The sequence below is a fragment of the Parus major genome, chromosome 6, assembly GCF_001522545.3.
Source record: "Parus major isolate Abel chromosome 6, Parus_major1.1, whole genome shotgun sequence".
Taxonomy (NCBI): Eukaryota; Metazoa; Chordata; class Aves; order Passeriformes; family Paridae; genus Parus; species Parus major.
The window spans coordinates 26,829,092-26,850,825 of record NC_031775.1 but is presented as its reverse complement, the minus strand read 5'-3'; the positions used below and the strand labels follow the sequence as shown (position 1 = coordinate 26,850,825).

At 39.5% G+C, this 21,734-nt stretch overlaps 1 protein-coding gene across 4 annotated transcripts in view; it reads right to left on the bottom strand.

The window, feature by feature from the left end:
• ATRNL1 (attractin like 1) overlaps window positions 1-17,958 on the bottom strand; it is a 431,935-nt gene extending 413,977 nt beyond the window's left edge. For 2 of the 4 annotated variants that reach the window (XM_015633605.3, XM_019007290.2), the window contains exon 1: window positions 16,914-17,958. In XM_015633605.3, coding sequence (XP_015489091.1) covers window positions 16,914-17,197 — 284 coding nt within the window. In that variant the 5' untranslated portion in view covers window positions 17,198-17,958. The remainder of the gene's footprint in view (window positions 1-16,913) is intronic. The other 2 variants (XM_033515621.1, XM_015633604.3) reach the window with 2 other exon arrangements.
• Window positions 17,959-21,734: the final 3,776 nt, after the last annotated feature.

Sequence of the window (21,734 nt, the reverse complement as noted above, 5' to 3'; positions counted from 1 at the left end):
AAGCATGCCTTCTTAATTAATCCCAACTTGCCCGCCTTCTTAATTAATGCCAATTTGCCAGAATGTTGAGAAAGCAGGCATGTCCTTAGGAAAAAAAAAAATCAAAGCACTCGAAATGGAAAAAAAAAAACAGAAAAAAAATAAATACAAAAAAAATTTACAATACTTCAGGAGCATCATCAGTAAGTTTCATGTTAAAATAAAAATTCAGAAGTTGAGGCAAAAGCTCATATCAATTTTAAAAGCTCACATTTAGATAACAGAAAATTACAATACTCTAGAAATGACAACTATAAATTAACAGACCAGGGGACTCAATTTTAATTTATCTAACAAGAAATGCAACAAAAATTGCTATTTGCAATTTCTAATGCAAGGCCAAATAAAGTCCTAGGAAGGCTGAACCATAATAGAAATAATAAAACATTATGTTCACTCAAATTTCACAGCTCTAGTATTTAATGCTGACTGTCAGTGCTGGTAGTTTTTGTTGTTGTTGTTGTTTTTGGTTTTTTTGGTTGTTTTTTTGTTCTTGTTGTTGTTAATTAGAACTCCCTGCTCCCTCCTCCATAAGGAGCAGACCTCTTTACCTCATTGTTCAGGGTTGTAATGTTTAGCAGTTTCAGACAACTGCAACACTCATCTAGAGAAGAAAGTATTAAAATGAAATTACCACAACTTTGATGCTAACTGGAGCATTATAAGTTAGAAGCATATTTTACAAATCCTACTTATTTTTCCTATTAATAATTTAAATAATTAATTTTATTTTAAACGTACTACTAATAATAATTCCATCATTAATTAAATATATTGTTTTGCTCAAATACCAGTGCACTGGTGGTGAAAGACCATCATCAGTAGTGTGGTGATTCATACCTGCAAAAGCATACCCAGAGTGAGCACATTCCACTATCACAGAACTCCATTCATTTAAAAAAATAAAATACAGCACACACACAACTCTTAGCTCCAGGATCAGAGGTTAGAAATAATCTAAAGAACACTCTCAGTCTCCTAAATTGTGAGGAACTGAAATTAAAATAGAGCCCAAGTGTTATTGCACAGTTTCTTTTCCTCCCATTAAGGAGAGAACTGAGGTGAGCAGGAGTCCTTATATGAGATTCACAAGTGATTCACAGAAATCTAAATCATAAAGCAAAGCATTTTATTTCTGCACACACAAACACTGGGGAGGACACAGCTCAAAACACAAAACTGCAGCAGTTGAGACAGAAGATGATCTTTTTAGATCAATAAAGTTTTAGCTATGCTATGAAGGGCACTACCAGGTCTTCTGTCATTTATACAGTTTTTTCCTTATCTATAAATTGCCATTTACAATTATTATTTAGGTTAAAATGAAAACAAAATAGCTATTTGGTTCTGCATTTCATAAGCACTCAATTGCTTTTATAGCTTAGTAAGAAAACTTTGTCTTCTCCTATCTGTTAATTTCTAGTGCTATTTATGTTTTCTCCCCTTCTTCAATCCACCTCCCCTCTCCCATTAGATTATGCAATTACATCTATTTATGATCTAATAAGCTGTTTCATCAACAAATGTGCAACACAGCAATATGAAGCAAATTCATAACCTCTCTGCTGATTTATAGAGCAGTAAAAAGATATAGGAAAAGAGCATAAAATTTATTGTAAACGCAGTAAGAAAACCTCTAGAGCATTTTTCATAGAAATTAAATTCTCAAACTTCCTATCACAGGGCAGCTTTTAAATACGGACAATCACTAAATACTCACTCCAAAGCTTTCAAAAAAGAAAAAAATCAATTTGATGGTCATTATTTTGCAACAGAATTTAATGCAGACTCACAAGTGAGTGCTGGCCACTGCAACTTGTTCTGTGCAGTGTTTAAAGAATAATACAATTGTGTATGGGAGCAAAACACAACCAGCACATGAAAACGCTGCCTGAAGCTTTTGGTCCAGAATAACATAAACTACAGCTTCTTCTGAGGCACAGATGGGGAAAGTCCATCACTCTGAAAGGCTGGCTGGTGTAGAGCCACAGGACTCTTGCTAAGACATTTCCTCAACCTTTGAGCTGGACAGAGAAACCCACCTCAATGGAGCTCTTCCAAACAGAATGAGAACCCTTGAGTGGCTCCTTCTGCTAAAGATGGCAGTTCAAAAATACAGACAGCAGAATTCCAAGTGTAAAATTAGATAAGAAAGGAAAGCCGATCCAATCTGTTGGTCTTCATAAACATCACTTTTTTACCCTTTTTGGCCTTGTTTGAATTGCTGTTGGTTTTCACCACACCACAGACAAACTTGAAATCCTTGCAAGTTGTTCAGTGACCACACATTCCAATCAGAAATGCCCTTCTACTTATAATTAAAAGCTTCCCGATTTGAGGCTTTAGCAGCTGATGCTTTTTGGTCAGATGTATTTGCCAAATTACCAAATACAAAAGACCTTTCTACTCATACAATCATGCAAATTCAGTACACACAACACAAGCAACAGAAATCTGCTTCAGACATGGTCCTAAATCAGAAAAAAATGCACTTTGAAAACATTTTTGAACACTTACAAAGACTGTCGCTCGATTCCTACAACATCAAGTGTGTCTAGTACCAATAACAGAGAATACTGGCTGAGAAATAAGTATCTCCCATGACACCAATAACTTCAGACACTCCTGACAAATACACCACTACTGAGTAATGCAGACACTGGGGTTTTTTATTGAAAACAGAAAGAATTAATAAGATGCTGCATTAGTTTGATGAAGCAATGGAAACAGGCTTAAACAGCTACAGAATCAAATATCCAGATTTTTTACTACTTGTACAAAAAAAAATCCCACACTTAATTTTTTCCTCCTACCTCTCAGCATATCGCTCTACATCAAAAAACAATCATCCTAACCAATTTGTCTGTGCTCTTTAGCAGAAACTCAAAACCAAACTACTCCAAAATAACAGTCACACTGCAGGCCAGTTAATGCTTTGCTTTTAAAGTTCCCATTCCACAGTATTCTGATTTATCTTCTGCATCTAAACACAGTAAGGCTCCCAGAGATGTCATAATAATATCTCTTCTTTTTCTCAAGAATCCTCTGACAAGGATAAGCTAAAAATATTTTAAGAGAGGATAGGGAATTCTACTTGAACAAAAGCTAGCATTTCCCTTTCTTCACATGGATAAAACATGCTTAAGGAGAACATGGCCTTGGACATCTATAACTCAAGCAAAGTATGTGAAACCACAACCCTAACTAAAAGCAGATAGAAGAGAAAATAACTACTGAGTGCCATACTAACATAATGAAATTCAATCAGAGGAGAACTGTTTGTAATATAAAGACATTCTGAGCATGAGACAACACCTTAACAGCTTGATTCTACAAGTACCAGAACAAAAAATACTATCCCAAACAGTTTATTAGGTGAAAATAATTTCATTGACTTATTCTGAGATTATTTCATCAACTTAGTCTTCTTTATATCATTTCAAGACCTCTCTAAAAGGATTGACTGCATCCAGCCAAGCAAACTCCAAAAGCATATGGCACAAAGTATCACAAGCACTGATATCAACATCATTCTTCCCTGGTATCCTTGGTGATATTCTTTCACTGGGATTTTTTTTTTAACTCCCTTTGCTGTAATTCTAAAAGAAATTGAAATCAAGCACAATAGGTAAAGTAACTCAACATTCTAAAACATAAGCCAATATATATATATATATGTACACCCACACACATCATATATTAAAAAAAAACTGCAGGATAACAAACATTTCACTACCTTTAGATGAGGGATGCATTATTGTCATACACACAATTTTTAGGAGTCTGATTATCCATTTTATTTTATCAGCTTTCTGAAGTTTTCCTTCATATCAAAGAACAAATCCTAAACAGATTAAATATCACCATTTAAGATTATAGCAATTGAAAGTCAGGCCTGAAGTCTACTTTCAAGTGCAAAATTATGAACAGCCTTATAATTCCTTCTTGCACCATAAATATTAATTTAATAGAGAAATATAAATTTAATGTCACTTTACTTCTTTATAGAATATGAACTATCTTATTAATAATTAAGTAATGAATAAAATATTTATAATAATTTTTTATCCTACAACTACTGCTAAGTCCATGCTTGTGTATGCCTTCATAAAAGTTAACATCTCTGCAAAACCAAGAGATGTTTTCCCATCCTGAATCAATTAGAAGCCACAGATCTTATTTTGTGGTACATCCTCAAATTTCAGGTGTTTTCACAACACTCCTCACTTTGCATAGAGTGACCCCTTCAGAAAGTCTTTCAAATCCTGCCTCAAGCAAATACTTTGGCAAGCATGTGGAACCTCTAAAACAAGCTCATTATCCACACAGCTCCTGAAAATTACTTTCTGAAGTCTATTTCCCCCTCCCAAAACCTCAACATGATTAATTAGATGAGCACATACACAGTATTTCTGATCTGCAGCCATCATACACATAGCTATGCCATTTTCTCTTTGCTGCTTGAGTGAATAATTTAAGAGTCAAAACTCACACATGTACACAAAACTACGGAAGAGCTGAAGAACTACACAGGCAAACTGAGACTAAGTACATTTCAGCATTAGGGAAAACAAATATCCTTCTGATAGTCTTAAGCACAGACAATTGTTGCCAAGAGGAGTTGTGGACTGCCCATCCTGTGTTAAGGACCAGGCTGGATAGAGCTCTGAGTAACCTGGTCTAGTGGGAAGTATCTCTGCCCATGGAAGTGGGGGTGGAACGAGATCTTTAAGGTCCACAGCAAGAACTAGGTCAGATTTATGCAGTCTGTAACCCAAGTTACCACTGACATCAAGTGTAGAGATGCCCTGAACTATATCACCATCTTTTGCTGTTGAGCATGTGCTCAAAAAGAACCATGTTATGTCTGTGCATAACAGAAATCACCAGAAAATGCAGCTTTTCCTGCACTGCAGCAGCCCCACACACAAACCTGCTAAACCTCAGGTCACAATTCCCTTCAGAGCCATGGTTTGCATGCTCCCAGGCATTTCCATACAGATTTTTCACAGCAATTTCTACTTTCCTGTGAAAGCAATGACAAGATCTTTTAGACCAGAAGAACCTTAACTATAAAGCAGATACATCCTACCAAAAAGAATGTAACGTGCAAAGACAGAGAATTCAACAAGAGTGATCAAAGTAATTCTTAAAAGCAGAAACACACAAAATAAAGGTATCCTATAATTTAAACTACATTACCAGAATACATACACTTCCTGAATTAGCCTATCTTATAGTGTGACATCAACTCAGCCAGCCTCCTCAGTACTTCTGGTCTGTTAAAAACAAAGAAAAAGGAATAAAGAGAGAATTTAATAGAGATGAAAACCCCAAAAGTTGCTGCTACTTAAAAAACTGTAGATTCTAAACACAGGATACCTGAAAACATCTTTCATTAAATACTGTAGTTTTATTTTAACAATTATGCCTTTAAGTAGCCCCAGACTAAGAGATAAGATACACTGAAGTCTAGGCCTGCAGTGGCATAATTATAAGAACAAAGAAGAATATTTCTTCCATTAGAATTAATGTGTGACTATGCTCATAGTCACCAAAATTAGCATATTTATTTTTGTCATTCTCCCAGCCTTGAAGCACAGTAATTTATATCCACACCCAGTGAATTACATAAAGGCAACAGGGAAAGTTGTAGATTGCAAAGTTACAGCACAAACTAGAAGATCACACGTTGCACAGGGCTCTCCTGGATCATCACAGAAAACCAGATTAATTGCTGTATACTTAAAAGTGAAGACTAAGGTTGTCCTTCATCTGCTTTGGTTTTCATTAGCAGATGGAAATAAAAGGACACATTTATCAGGATGATTAAAAATAGTGAATGACGAGCTACAGGTGATGTGTGAAAAAGAACTGATCAACCACCAGGGGTTGTATGAGTAACAGGTAAGACTTTTTAAGATCTTTATTGAGCATGACCTCAAAACTCTCACGGCAACTCAAAGTAAATATTCAGAGACAGATGTTCTCAAATTCCATTTCAGTGTAGCATTGCAAGCTTTCATCATTCTAAGAAAAGCTAACATGCACTGGCTCGGCTTTTCAGTCCAATTGCTGCTTAGAAATGCAGCCAATCTAAATTGGAAAACCCAAATCTAACTTTAAAGGAATATTCTGCATACATTCAGCTGTCTGGCACTTCAGAGTTTTGTGTTAGAGAACAGATTTCTGAATGCCTACAAAGCCCAGATACAGTAAATACACTTCAAGGATGTAGATAAAAATGAAAACAAAATAATCCAGGAACATTGCTATTTATGAACACCTTTGGTCAAGTTAATATACTAAGCTGTGGCTTTCTTGTTCCCTGTCTCCACCCTCTTTAAAAAAATACAAACCAGAGATCAGTTACAAACTCATTCCATCTTTCATGTCCTGGTCCACCTTTTCAAGATCAATTCTCTAAGTATCCATCAACCTCTAACCTATATTGGTATTTATACCTGCACTCACAGAGGCCCCCCTATAAACTTACTGAATGACATACAGTATGTGTTTGAAACAGACAATGTAAAAATACATCACAAAACTCCTCAGTTATGAATATATATAGGAAAAATGAACTTAATATTCTATCTTTTATCCAATTATGCTACACAGTAGGAGTCTCTCAGAAAACAAAGAACTTCAAACGATATTGTGTATTTGCAGGGGGGAAAAAAAATACAAATTATAGACAGTTCAGTCTTCCCAAAATAAGGACTGATATAGACCTACAGAAAATTCTATTTATTCCCAAGCTTCTCTTTAAATTCAGCCACTTATTTCTTATTTTACCATAGACAAGCACACAACTTGAGGTTTCCTACAAGTAAAACAGCTCAAAAAGTAAGTGTCTGTTTTCCAAGACCAGTGTGACAAGCAGCTACCCAGTGCTTAAATAAGATATCCAGGTGGAGTATGATACAGATGGGTGGAAGTCCTTCCTTACCTGGATACAGACTGGGGGTTTTAGCCCTGCAAAAGCTAAAATAGTACAAGCATTTTAGAGGTTAAGAATTCTAGAAAAATTGTGCCATTTTTAATTTAAAATAGATGCTTGCTCCTACAAAGTGCTACAGGACTCAAACCACCAGGGTGGTGAGGGGGAACAGGGTGTGGATTTTAAATACACATATTCATTCTGATGTTAATACTTACATCAGCATTAGGTTCTTGAAAACATCTGCAAAAATATTTTCTAACAAAATTGTCTTAATATGATAGTACAGCTTTGTACACAAGTGCAAATCCATGTGTTTTCAAAAGCAGTATTTTCCATTTTTCAGGATTACCTTCCAGCTCCCGTTCAAGGTTTTGGTTTCAGTTACCTACTGGAGAAGACTCATGACACAAACAAAACAGATCTGCTGATAATGAGAGAAGCACCCAGCTCCATTACAGCAGCCCTGGGATGCTTCCCATGAAACGTTCACGGCTCATTTCCCTCTCCCCACACCTGCTTAGGGACACCCTGAATGTAGCACATCAAGGTTTGATTAACAGGAGTCCTCCAAAGCATTCTCCAAATGGGTTTGCACACACAAAGATGACTGTGAGCTGTGTTTGGGTTTTCCTTGTGGGAAATACATACATTTACATAAACACACTCTTACTCTATAGATAAAGAACCATTAAGGGTGCAAATTACCCTACAGTTGGATTAATCAGCATTTCAGTTTTACTAATAAAACTGAAATTATCAAAATAATTCCTTATAGAAGTCAGAATGTATCCAAGTCTTCTTGAGTTTTGAAAGCTGAGATTAATTAACAAGAAAATTAAGATCACCATATTTTAGCCACCTCTATCCATTATAAGAAGGAAAGTATTTTAAACTGCAGCATGACTAGAAAGATATTTTTCTGACTAATTTATCCTTGTCCTAGGATTGTGGGTGGCAATCAATGAAGCCCATTTGTCTTCTTGTTCTACAGTGCCTCGTGGTTTGCTTACAACTTGAACAAAGTTTCTGCAAAGCTCACCAGAATATTTAAAGACATCATTAACCCCAGCTCTTTTCCCAGCCTTTTCACCAAAATCACTGCTGCTCATGTTACACTGCCACAACTGGTAACAGACATAGCTAAAATCTGGTCCTTCTGTGGCACTGCTGTTCGTTCTGCAGTCCCATCTCCTGCATCCCAGCAGTTACACAACATTTCCAACATGAACCATTTCTTCACAGAAGGCAAGTTATCAACCTTAAAGAAAACAGAGAAGTGGCTGAAAACTCAAACACATGGAAACAAACAAAAATTTATGCATAAAAATGCATGTTTATAATAGAAATCTACATTTAAAGACTGAATTCAGATTCTCAGCTTATAACAACATCAATGCCATCAACCTACAAATTAGGAATGTGTGATTCTTTGATACTGGCATAGGAATGCAATGACTAATATAGAACACTGTATTCCTACAAGTAAAGCAGTAACTCCACAAAATACCCATTAAGTACTGCAGCATTTCCTAGTATTTAGTTTGTAATATTTAATCTAGAGTTGGGGGTTAGGTCTTTGGGGGTCTTCTGAAACCAAATCTTATCAGTGACAGCCAATGTACAATTTTTTCCAGTGAGTCTATAATATGAGAATATTATTCTGCAATAACACAGACTGCACAGTTTTTCTTCATCTGACCTAATGAGGAAGTGATTTTTACTCACCTAATTGAGATACTCAGCTGTCCTGGAGTTTGGACAACAGTGCTTCATGCCCTAATATTTATCACATTCTAGGAACAAATGTAATCTCTAAAATTTTATCTAGTTTATTACAAGTCCTTTAGCTTACTGTAAGTGTTATTTCCTTTTCACAGATGAAGCACCAGAGCACATAAATTATGGAAAAAATCCATAAGGAAATGTAGACATCGAGTGTGATCATTTTATGTGTCTGCTTCCAATCTTTAAGTAATTCAGTACTTGTTCTCATGCCAGGCAATCCTAGAATACCCCGGATTCAAAACTCCCTGCCCAATTCAAGCTTATCAGATATGTGCTGCTTAAAACTTGGAAATATTCTACAGCAAGCTTGATTTTAAATACCACTAGCATAAGCAGAGTAGGTATTTTGCCATCAGAGATGATAGCAGCCCATTTTCATCCTTAGCTAAGAAATATAAAAATACTGATTCAAACATCCTAGAATCCATTTATTACAGATGAGTAACATAAGCTTTAAATTTTGGAAGAGATTGTGTCATGGAATTTTTTATTTTATTTTTTTTTTTAATTATATTGCATTAACAGAGTTTAAGATGCTTACCCTGGAATATTCTATAGCTGGTGGCTAAATTATTTTTGAGAAGTCTAAGAACTGAGCAAACTTCAAAGTCAAATGCAGGTCTTGCACCTTGGGAATGGACACTAAGTAACAAACTATGTTGAGCTTAGTTCCATCATTTCTCACTAAAGTCTTGGTCCTCGTGGAGCTCTGAAATCAATGCACCAGCTTGTCCACTCATTAGGTTTTTAAGATTTAAAGGACAACCTATAAAACTGGTTTGAAAATTCCCACTGCTCACTCACCTCACATTAAAGCATCTACTTTGCTTACAGTTTACTGTTTTTATTTTATTACTGTTAGCAGCTGCAATTCACTGGAGTGCTCATGTTTTCAGGTATCATCATCATCATTTATTTCTCCTTACATGAACTTTGGAGCATGTTTTCCAAGCCAAGACTACACAGCTAATAACAAATTTCATAGACACTGACAGATAATTATTCTTCAGTACTGCAGGAGTTTTCCAATGCATTTTTGTTGTTTATGTAGTGATGCTTCAAAACGAGGTGTTTTTTCACCAGTTTTTTCATTCATCATTAGAATGTGTAGGAATATCCCAAGGGTATTCCTGTAACATCTCATATTTACCTCCTACCTTTTCCACCTACATTTTGATACAATTAAATCAATTTCTAGGACAATGTGATAGACTGAGGTCTCAAACTGCTCGTAAGCATTTTAATAACATGACATGAACTATGATAATGTCTTCCAAAATATGATCCTCATGCCTTCCCCTTGATTAAAGGAACTAAGAGAAACACAGTGTATTTATTTGCCAAATTAAATTTCAAACATACTAAGTATTAAATTATATAACCTGTACAGATATTTATGTATCATTTATGGATAAACTTAAGCATGCATTGATATAACTGAGCTTTTTAAACACCCATAGCAATGGCAACCAGCCTTCGATGCTGTCTGATGGGCTGGCAGGGTCATCAACCATCTGTTCCCACACTTCTTTGCATAAGTAACAAACTGCTTAGCCTGCAAACAAACCAGGCTTCAGAATCCACCAGCCCTGCAAACAAACCAGGCTTCAGAATCCACCAGCCCCCTTCAGATTGACTCCTATGGACAGTCTCAGATTTACACAAAAGAAGGGACACTGTACATTGTTAATTATCTACTGCTTTGGGGGAAGAGGGGTGTTTTTAAAAGGGCCTTGCTCCATCCCAAACCCAAACGTTTGTAGCCCCACAACCACCTGTCACTCCAACCAGGGGAGGAAGTGTTCAGTTCACAAACTACTTTGAGAAAAGCAGGGCCTCAGTACTGAGGATGCAGCAACTTCAAGAGGATTTAGAGGTAGAAAATCATGGTCTGAGATGTCAGCAGAGCGCTAAACTGAGAAGCACTGCCTGCAACTGCACAGCAGGACCCCAGGCAGCAGGGGAGAAGCTATTCTGCATCTACATTCCATCAGCAGGACTATTACTAAAAGCATCTAGTTCTGGCACTCACAGCTCACAAACACTGATAAAATAGTGTCTGTAATAGGCTGTAAACCAAGAGAGTAGTCAAGGAGGAAAAAGTCTGTTTTATGTTGAGACAACTCAAGGAACTTTTCCAATCTCAATGAGGAAAAGGTGACCATATCTCCACCTCAACAAGGAACAAAGACATCAACTTCTAAAGGTTTTACAATGAAGGCCTGACTCAAAACATAAAAAAACAGGGTAACTAAGAGGCAAAAAATAAGGTAGATTAGATCTGTCTATTAGAAATTTCTGCATTTGTTCTCCTGGTTATAGAACATGATGAGGATAACTAACCAATGAATGGAGTTTGAAAGTCTGTAAGGGGCTTTGAGTCAGTGGAAGTGTTTTCAGACATGTACAGATGCTTTCTACAGCATGTGTTCAACTCACACAGGAATTTATTCAGAGTTACCCTACAGCCTGCAAAAGGCAAGTGGTAATAAGTAATCAGAGTTCATTTCTGGTCTTCTCCATAAAACCCTTAAAAATCACTGCAATGGTTACTGATGAAATTGGTAGTGTTAGGACAGTGGCTGGACTCTGATTTTAAGGGTCATTTCCCATCTATAAAAGATTTAATGTAGCAAGTATTAAGCAGTCAAAAAATACATTACAATAAAATTAATTCTTTAAGTTTGCAAAAAGACTGCTTTCCTTTCAAAAAACACTTTTCAGTGCAGATTGCTTAGCTTAGGAGGCATTTAATATGATTTTATGGCTCGTGTTTCTACATTTAAAACAAGATTTACAAAAAAAATTGTTCTTTAGAAATTCAAAATATCTTTATAATACAAGCCATAACTGTGTTGTATTTTAAAATTTTAATACAGAGAGAATAAATCACATTAAAATAGTTTTTTCAGAGCACTGTAACTAAAACAACTTAAATAAAGACCACATTTGATAGCACTAAAATCATAATCACTGATGCTTTTCCAGAAGTTTAGTTTTATTACCATTCACATGCTGAGTTGTAAAAAGGCAATTTGCAGGTGCAAAATCTCACACTCAGTTGCACTGATGTCAATATGAGTAATTATTTCTTGGATCAGATACAGGCCACTCTGATGACAAAGAGTTTTGCAACTTATAGCATGACTCAGGGATTTCACCCTGTGAAACAGAAGCTGCACTTTAATGGTAATGTTGTTTTACATTAAAGTTCTGGAAAACTAAGTCTGGACCAATTCTAAAAGTAACATTTTTTTTCCCTATCTACACCTGCTGATGCTGCCAACTCCTTTGGATCAGCAGAAGCCTTATGCAAGTGAAGTAACTTGAGGAAACTGAGCCAGCTTAAAAAAAACTGGCTGGGAGGTGGGGAGATCTGTTCCTGTTGATACTTTTCAGCTCTCAGCAGGAATATTAATGCTTACATAAGAACCAGCAAGATGAAATCAAAGAGAGGTGTGAAAGATAAAGTCACCCCCTTTCACAGCACTCTGAACTTCAACTGGCTGCAGCTAAAGCGAACTTTTCTTAAGATCTCTCCTTACACAACATTATCATTCATTTACAATCTGCAATTTAAGGACACTTTCCTTGCATGAGTCATTCTGCAGACAGCAGAATTCAGAGTTTTAGACAGAAATAAGGATTTTGCCTGGAATAACAAAATTTGATTTTCTTCAAACATTCAGTTGTGAATGTACTTGCACTTGGAAATTGTTTTGCCCTTGAAGAATGCAGAATCTTTTATAGGAGCTCTAGAAATTAAGGAGAGCATGCAGGAGGTAATTTAGAAGTACAATAAGAACATCTGGAGGCAAGGTTTAATAATCAAACAAATCCATTTGCTCTTACTCTCTCCATAACAACTGCATATCCACGACTAGGTAAAGCAGATTAACTCAAGTGTAGGTCCTCAAAGGTGCTCACCTGTCCTGTTCTGCTTCATTACACATCACACTCATGGCTATCAAATAAATAACTATAAACATCTGAAAACACAACCGCATTTTTCAAAGGCAGCATATTACAGTGGGTATTTCCAGTCATTCAGGTACTCAAAAACTTTAGAGGAAGATAAATTCCATGCATAAAATTTTCTCAAATGCTCTTCCACAAACGAGGACAAAGCAGAGCACGTTTTGGAAAAAGGAAAACTTTTTGCTCCAACCTGGAGGATTTTTTTTTCTTCTTCTAAGAAATCATTCTATAAGTAGCAAAACTAATGAAACCTGTTTTCCTGCACTGCTGCATCTCAAGACTATTGACTTTGACATTTAACTACAAAGAAGCTGTGACAGCAGTTTTTACTGCAGTTGGGCCATTCATAATGTTTGTGTCCCTGAATTCCCTGGAGTCTCGTACCATAACTGATTCAGGCAGCCCTCCCCTCTCCCTTCTGCCCAAACTCCTATCATCATGCAAAGTGCAGCTGACCAACAAACTCAAAGGCACAGAAGAGGGGAAGAAAGAATGGCAGATGTAGCATTAAAAGCATCATTTCTTTAATAAATCAACCTAGCAATACAAAACTGTACGCTGTCCTTTAATGCTTGTGGTTTAGTTTATATCTTGGGAGCTGTGCTGCTTGAAGCTTCTTGCTATAAAAACAGAACCTGCTCACCCACTGGCTTTCCTATCTTTCACCTGGCAAAATTTCTTTCCATCCTCTTTTTATAACAAAATTCCCCGTTTTAATTTTGATTTAAAAAAGGCTTTGCATTATTTCAGAGTAGAGGTGAAGGGATGGAAGGAAAAAAAAAAGGTTGAAAGTAAGTCAGAAAGTCAGAGCTGCATTCAGATATTCAGTATGGACAGAGAGTAAAATAATTTACCATCAGGCAGGCATGAGGCCTAAATCTTTCTAAGAAGTGACTGACATGATTTTGAATGCAATGCAGTAAGAATAGCAACATCTGCATTTTTATATGCTCTACCACAGGATTCACAATAACAAGAGTAAATTCAAAACTTGGTAAATAAGGGAAACAAAATGGCAAAATGGTGCTAGAGAGTCTCTTTGCCTATTTACCCCCCTCCACCTTTATTTCATTTGTGCAGAGGAACATTTGCAAAGCAGTTTACTTAGTAGTTCTCCTACAGGGAAAAGGCAAGGTTACCATAGTATTGTCAATTAATTTTGACACCGGCTTACAAAGATTGATCAATTATTTTTGATGTCTCTCTGCTATGTTACTGTTTCTCAGTTTAGAAGAGAAATAAAACAAAGCCAAAAATACTACACATCCCTTACCCAATAATTAATGGTCCCAAGACACCCTCGGGCAGAGTATTTCTCCTCCTACCACAATGTGCCTGGTACTTGCAAGTCCCTCTTTCCCAGAGAGCAAAAACAACCATACCACACTTACATGAAAATAAAGAAAGAACCTTTTCTTTTCAAGTGTTTTAAGCCTACCCTTGAAAATCTGGGTTGTTTTTTTTTTCAAATACTGTAGTGACAGGTTTCACACATGTCCAATTTAGGTCATTAAAAGTTCAGTTTAAATCTTGGGTAACAGGGACACACGCAGGCACTTCAAACAGCTGCGACTTGGAAACCCTGTAAATGTTTAGAGAAATACCCAAGGTTCTATTAACATTTCTGTAGATCGTATCGACAACCTCCGAACTGGCTGCTAATGCAACTCTAATAGCCGAACACACTTTTCAGTCTTTGCCACTCTAAAACGATCCTCACCATAATCCTCACTAACAGAGGCCACTGCTGCAGAAATGATGTACAACAGACAGAACTTGTCAAACCACTGCTGCGAAAGTCCAGCCCTGGCTTCTTAAGGGTAAAGCACAAAGGAAACTTCGCAGCCAAATGGAAACAAAATGTTCCGCGGGAATAAGAGAAACTAAGAGTTGCCACAGAGATCGGGAAGGTGTTCAGTCACCCAGCCATCAGGCAGAGTAACATTCCTTTTCCAACTCTTCAGGTGGAAATACACGGAGCTCATCACCCATTCCACACCCATCTGAATTTTCAGGATTCAAAATACAACCGCTCCGAGCTGCTGCCTGCAAAAGTGTGAGACACGTTTAACATATTTCACTCCATCCCCAGTTCACAAGGCTTGAAAAGCTTTAAATCTTGGAATGCTTATTTTCAGTGCAGAGTACACTTTGCTTCCACGAATAAAGATTAAGGATGAGCTGTCAAAGACACTGCTATGAAAAGTGTCGTCAGTAAAAAATAGGTCTCTAACAGCTTACAACAGTGAGAAAAATCATAATGTAAGAGTCGCTGCCATTTCTAAAGCTAAGCATGAAAAAACATAGAGGAGTTAATGAAAGATCTATTTCACCAAAACCCCTAACAGTACTTGAGTTGAAGACTGTGTTAGCTCGGCTCAGAAGAGGAGCCCTTCCAACATTCAGACAGAACTTCCTCTAGGTGGGGATGGATTATTAACTTTCTACCAGAAGGGAAAATGTAACCACTGTGCTTCCTCACTTGATAAACACAACCGAGCTAAAGAAACCTAGATGTTTTGAAAGATAAGCAAGATAATACCTGTAAGGACGGGATAACGGCCCAGTAACAACTCAGAGAGCATACTCATTCACAACAAGCTTTGAAATTGAATAAATTACCATTTGCTTTGGTCCTGGCACTATTAGGGTCTGTTATGAGTGGCACCAAGACAAAGGATACAAGTAATCTCTTTATAGCCAGGAAATAATAGCTCTGCAGATCCACATACACAAAGATTCACCTGGGCCTCCTCTCATCACTCTCTGAAATTAGCCCATTGTTCCACAGCAGGACAAACCCCAAACATCCAATACACACAGGCAACAACAAACGGCCAACTTTAAAACCTTATTATCAAGTTCATAGGCAAAAAAAGTATGTATTATATTTACCTTGTATTAGCTTATAGCTAGGTTAAAATCTTACTGCTGCAATATCCACCAAATATCAGTGAATTGGCTCTTTCTCTGCACTGTGTACATCACTTCAGCCAACACTGACTTCAACTACTCCTTAACTTCCCAGGCTAAGAAGTTACTGGATTTACTTTTTGTTTATTTAGGAATGAATGACCTCGTATTAAACGTTTAAACGAGATGTAAATTATACATCCTAATTTCAGTGTTTCAGAGAGAAAAACTGAATTTAAACACAATTTTAAAACAGACAGTTATTGATATTTAACCTATAAAAAGTAGTTTCCAAAGAAAGAAAAAACTTCAACTTCTCTAAGACATAGTCTCACCAATGCATTGCTATTAGTTAGATATTAGAACACTTTCCAGTTATGTATGTCAACATACTTAATAAATTGAGCTCCTGCTCATAAGGGGTGTTTTACAGGGAATAAAATGAGATGACCTGTCTAAGATTATAGAGCGAAATAACAGCAACCAGTGTTCTTCAGAGCTAGTCTTTACACTGATACCAAAGGGGGCGGGAGGAAAGTGACAGCCCTATAAATTAAGTCTTCTTTCCCTCTCCATATAGAAAAGCAAGTGTCAGGGTATGCTTCCTTCTCACTGATCAATGACTCTGTATCACACTGACTTTTAAGAATGAGAAGGTAGCTTGAATGAGTACCCGTTCCTTTGCAGAAATATGTTAATGTTTTATATGTCCCACTCTCTTCTGCAAACCTTGTCACCAGGGATGTACATTTCACTCAGTTGCGCTCGTGTTGTCCTGAATGAAACTGACTGATGCCCATTTAGTTCAAGCAATCGAAAGAAAGGAAAGCTGGAAGGAGCTAAACCTTTCACTCTTCCGAAGGAAGAAGTCATTAAAATCCACCACTAATTTTTGCTCCCTGGGCAGCCCCATGAAGCGCACATGTCATTTCCATGACACTTCCAGAAGGGACAGCAGCGACACAGCTTTAGGCCGATTTCTCCCCGTCTCTCAGTTCCCATGAAGTGGAGCAGCCTATTTTCAGCGATAAGTCAGCCGGAGCTGTGTCCTGTGCTCTTAAGACCTGCAGGAGCCTATTTCGTCCATAACTTCTGCCAAATACTTCCACCACACACGAACAAAATCATAGCAGGCACGATCAAAACAAAAGAAAAAAAAAAAAAACCAAAACAAAACCAAAAAAAGTAAAAGTGAGAGGAAAAGGATATAGGGATGAGAAGAAGAAAAAAATCGCAATAAGCAGAGACTTACTTGAACCTGCCCTGGCAGTGTTGGCACTGGTCTCCCACCCAGCCCTGGTCGCAGACGCAGGTGGAGTTGACACAATGACCCGAGAAGCAGGAGATTTTGTCGCAGGACTTGGACTGGGACACCTGGGCATAGAGGGCCAGGTAGAGGAAGCCGTAGAAGAGCAGCCAGCTGTTCACATCCAGGAGCGAGGCGAAGCAGCAGCAGCAGGCGGAGGGGAAAGGTCTCCAGGCGGCCGGGCCCGCGGGGGCAGCTCCCGCTCTCCGGCCGCCGCTGCCCAGGTCCATCTTGGCCGCGGGGGCCGCGGGCCGAGGCGCGGCCGGCGATAGCAGCTTCCCCTGAGGGGAGATAATCCAGCCAGGGAAGATTCAAACCCCCCGCTTCCTCCTCGCCTTCCTCTCCTCCCTCCCGACCCCAGCGCTGCCTCCTCCGGCCCCTTCAGCCCTCCGCGCCCCGTCACTCCCGAGGGGAAGCCCGGCAGCGGCAGCCCGTAGCCATCCGCCCCTTCTCCTCGTCGTCCTCCTCAGGGCTCATCGCTCCCGTCTTCTTCCATGGAGGAGGAGAACTGCCTCTTGACCTTGTGTTTTCTCCTCGCCAGATATGCCCCCACGGCCGCGCACACGCCTCCCTGGAGCATGTATCCCGCGGCTCCCCCTTCTCCTTTGTATCCCGGTGCCCGCGGCACACACGCAGCGGCGGCGAGGAGGAGCGCGGGAGGCGGGGGCCGCCGTCCCCTCACCAGGCAGCCAGCTGGGAAAGTGAGGGCGGCCGGGCCCGGAGCCGCTACGGCATCGCGCTCCGGCGGGGCGGGGAAAGGGCTGGAGAGCTCTTATCCCCGCTCCGTTATTAGCCCTGCGGGGAAGGGAGGCGGGAGGCAGCGAGAGGAGGGTTAGCAGCCCCTCCGCGTCCCAGCTGACAGCTTCCAAGCAGCCATTTTTAAAGGCTAATTGTCACCGCCGCTCGGAGCCGCCTCCCGCCCCTCGGCCCGCGTGGATCCGTCCCTCGCTGGGAGGGGGGTCCGGCGGGGTGACCGCCCCCCCGAGCGCCTCTCCCGCCCACGCTCCCAGAACAGGAGTCGGGGGAGCCGGAGCGGCCGCGGGAATGCGGCGGCCCCGGGAATGCGGCGGCCCCGGGAATGCAGCCCCCGCCGCCCGGAGCCCCAGACGAGCCCGCCCCGTGCCGTGCTCCGTGGCGGGGAGCGGCCCCGCACCCCCCGGCACAGCGGGCTGAGGCTCGGGTGTTCCCCGCTCTGCTGCCTTGGTTCCTCTGTTCGCCTTAGCTCCTGCAAAGTTCAGTTGCCTTGAACTCCTCCCGGCTGGTAGCATAAGAGATGTCACGGTTTGTTTAGGGAACCTCACCTTCCTTAGGTTTACTCTGTACGGAAAATCACGCTGTGAAAAGGCAGTGTCCATAAAGGAGACAGAGGAGTCCTGCAACTTTATTGGAGTAAAGGAAGAGAGGCCACTGGGGCACACACCCGCGGGGTTTTCTCTCCAGAGGTTTCAGAGGGCGCAGCCTCCTTTTATCCTAAACTCCCGGCCGCATGTCGCCCTTTTCCCTTCCCCATCGCCTGACGTAGTAGGAAGGTACAGCCTTCCCGAACCGCCTAACCCATATCTGCCCTTCAACCTGTCATTTTAACCCAAAGGTCAGAAAATCAGGCATGTGCAGACCCTTGTCTGCTTCAGGAGCCAAGCTGTCTAGGCTCTGCAACAAACCTGCTGCCAAAAGTTAATAGAAGCATTAAGACCCATTCCAAAAGAGGTTAAGTCAAAGACACCCATACCTTCACCCATCGAATTGTTTGTAAAGGAATTAGCACACATCTTCCTTCCCAACACCATCCTCCAGCTTTAAGGTTCAAATCAAAACGTTGCCTCCTGCTTACAGCATGATGAGAAGTCACAAAGTTGCTGCCTTTGTAAACAGAGCAGTACAAAAGTAATCCTAGTGTTAAAGTTGCCTAAAATGTCCTTCTTTTTTTCAAGTGTTCATTCCACAGCCTACTCTACTGTAACCTGCTTTCATTTCACGATCAGTCAAACCCTCAGTAACTTTTTCCTAACACTGAAATTGAGACTTTGTGACATGATGTCTCTGTTCCAAGCAGATGAAGAAAGGGTACTTAATTTCATTTCCTGCTACCATCTCTAAAATAGATAGGTCCAAAGTGGCTCCATTAGTCTGGAATTAGATTCAAATCGACCCCTCCCCAGATTCTTAAGGTTTTTTACCCTTGAAGCCCATAGGAATTTGTTTGGTATTTGGCTTAACCAAATGTGTTGTAACCAAACCAATGGTGTGTTTTCCCAAGCAGGATCCCAATCTGGGTGTTCACCCAGATTTCCAAAGTCTATCAGTACTCCTGTAAGGGACACAGTAACATCCAGCAGCATCCATTCGAGCTTTGTGTGAAAAAAAAAAAAAAGTTCAACCGAGATCAGGATGTCAAAAGTCAAACACGAAGTACAAACATCACATAGAAGAGTCTGCACCTTAAGGTGTTTACAGTCTTGGTGGAGGGAATATCTCCACTGAGTATGTGGGGGAAACAGATGAAAAGTGATTTTCCCAGTTTAATTCCAGAGGATTTAGGGAGGTCCACAAGTTGCTCTCAGTCCAGGAGTACATTGTCTTCCTAGCAGAGCTGAGATAGATCATTTCATTGTCCTGCATCAGACATGTTTCTTAGCTATTAGACATCTCTTTGTATGTGTTTGGTAATGAATTGGTGAGTTCATGCAAAGAGAGGAAAGGGAAATTGTGTTACTGCTTTATATTTTATGATAAAAAGCCGAGGCTGAAGCCTTTGTGAACAGTCTGCTAATTGTACAATATTACATGTGATTAAGGCTGCTGAACAACTGTCCTCTGTTAAATACTACTATGGGACCAGAAATGCAGTTAAAAGGAGATCACAGTCCAAGACACAAAAACAGTTCAAGAATACTTTTTAATACAGAAACACTTTAAGAAATAGTTTTGCTTACCATGACAAGGAGATAACTTCCTTCTCCGCTTTCTCAATTCCTTTAAGCAAACTAAAAAAGTTATAAAGTCATCTGAGACATCTTTTTCTCAGACTGAAGCAAGATTTTGTTTCAGATCTACTGAAATCAGCCAAGTTTTTTAAAATATTCGAAATTAACATTCAAAACTTTTGAAATCACTGTTCACAGCAAAGCTAAGATTTCAACAATCCTTTACCAGGCGAGATCTATTCAAAAGCACAAAACCAAAACCGAACAAAACAACCCAAATAGGCCAACAGGAAAGGACTAGGGTGGTTGTAAGGGGTACAGAGAACAGCATGATAGTACTTTTACTGCATAAACAATCATAAATAAAAATCTAAACACAACAGGAAAGGCTTCTAGATTTAAAGCATCAAGGAAGAAACATTGCACCACTGATTCTTGGCTAAGAACTAACACACTATGAAAATGAAGGAAAGCAAAACTTTTGGCTGCCGTATGCCACAGCAATGCAGTAGAAATTTCATAACTCTAGGAAAGGAATGATGTACAGATGCCAATATTGGTTCTCTTCTGTGCTGATTTGATGGCATTTTTTTGGTGTCAGATGAAGTTAACAAATCTGGCTGAGAGAAGTCAGATCTGTCAATCCTTTCATCTTTACATGCATATCCTTAAGTTCCACTTTTCTTGCAAGTGTAACATTTTACACCTTTCATCCTTTCAGTTCTTGACACAGAAATCATTTACACTTTTAAAGAACTAATGTACTGAACCATCTTGGGTAGATTTAGAACTTAGAAGCATTTGAATAAGTTATCAAAAGTTTTAAGTTACTGATTAAAAACAATGAGATTACAAACTAGTGATGTAGAAGGCTAATTGAACAAAGCTATCCAAGAATATATCCATTGTTGTAGGAAAGCAAAATAAATAGAATAAGTAGAAAATGTAAATGCTTTTAGGCTATTACTATCAAAACTTAAGCCCCTGTATATAAGGAGGAAAATGCTGATACAGTCACATTCATTCGGTAAAACAGTGTATTTAAAGGTCTCTGTGGGTACTGTTGTGAAAGAGTGGAACAGATAAAGCAAAACATCCCCCAAACACAGACTTCTCCAGCTGCTCAGAATCTCTACAACACTCTGAGGACAAGAATAAAGCAGAGACCATGCTCTCCTCCCTACCCACCATGCACACACAGAGGCACCCTCCCTGCTCTGCTGGCCCTCTCCTACAGGCTGAGATCAATGAAGGCTGGCTGCAGACATCCCCCTCACTTAAGGATGCTCACAACTATTTACAGTATCCAGTGCAGTGGTTTTGCAGTTCTGTTGAGAACAATGTAAGTGGCTGAAGAGCAGAGGGAGAAAAAAGAGTGCCATTGGGCTTGACCTCTTTACAAGGATATTAAGAGAAACAAATGCTTCCTATGCCCTTTCCTTTCTCCTTGGGACAGATATTACTGGGCTCATTAAGTAGAAAGGGCCAGGCTCTGCACTGCTTCTGGACAGGGATATATAGAGCTGCCTTGGCCTTATGACACATTGGTGAAACTGGCGTGGAGACAGCTGTGGAGGAGGTAATGGCTGCAGAGTGATTTGATAGCTTCAAGTGCTGCTCCAGCTTAACACATCACGGCCTTCCCAGTGAACAGGATTCCTTCTAAGCCCGACAGGGAACCCGAGTGCAGCCTTCCCCTTTGCTTTCCAAGTATGCACCCAACACTTTGTATAGAAGACAGCAAAAGGCTTTTTTTTCATAAATCCCATGTGAATTTTTCATTGAGAAAGACTGAGCCACCTGAGCCACTCCAAAAAAAAAAAATAATTCTGATATAATGGAA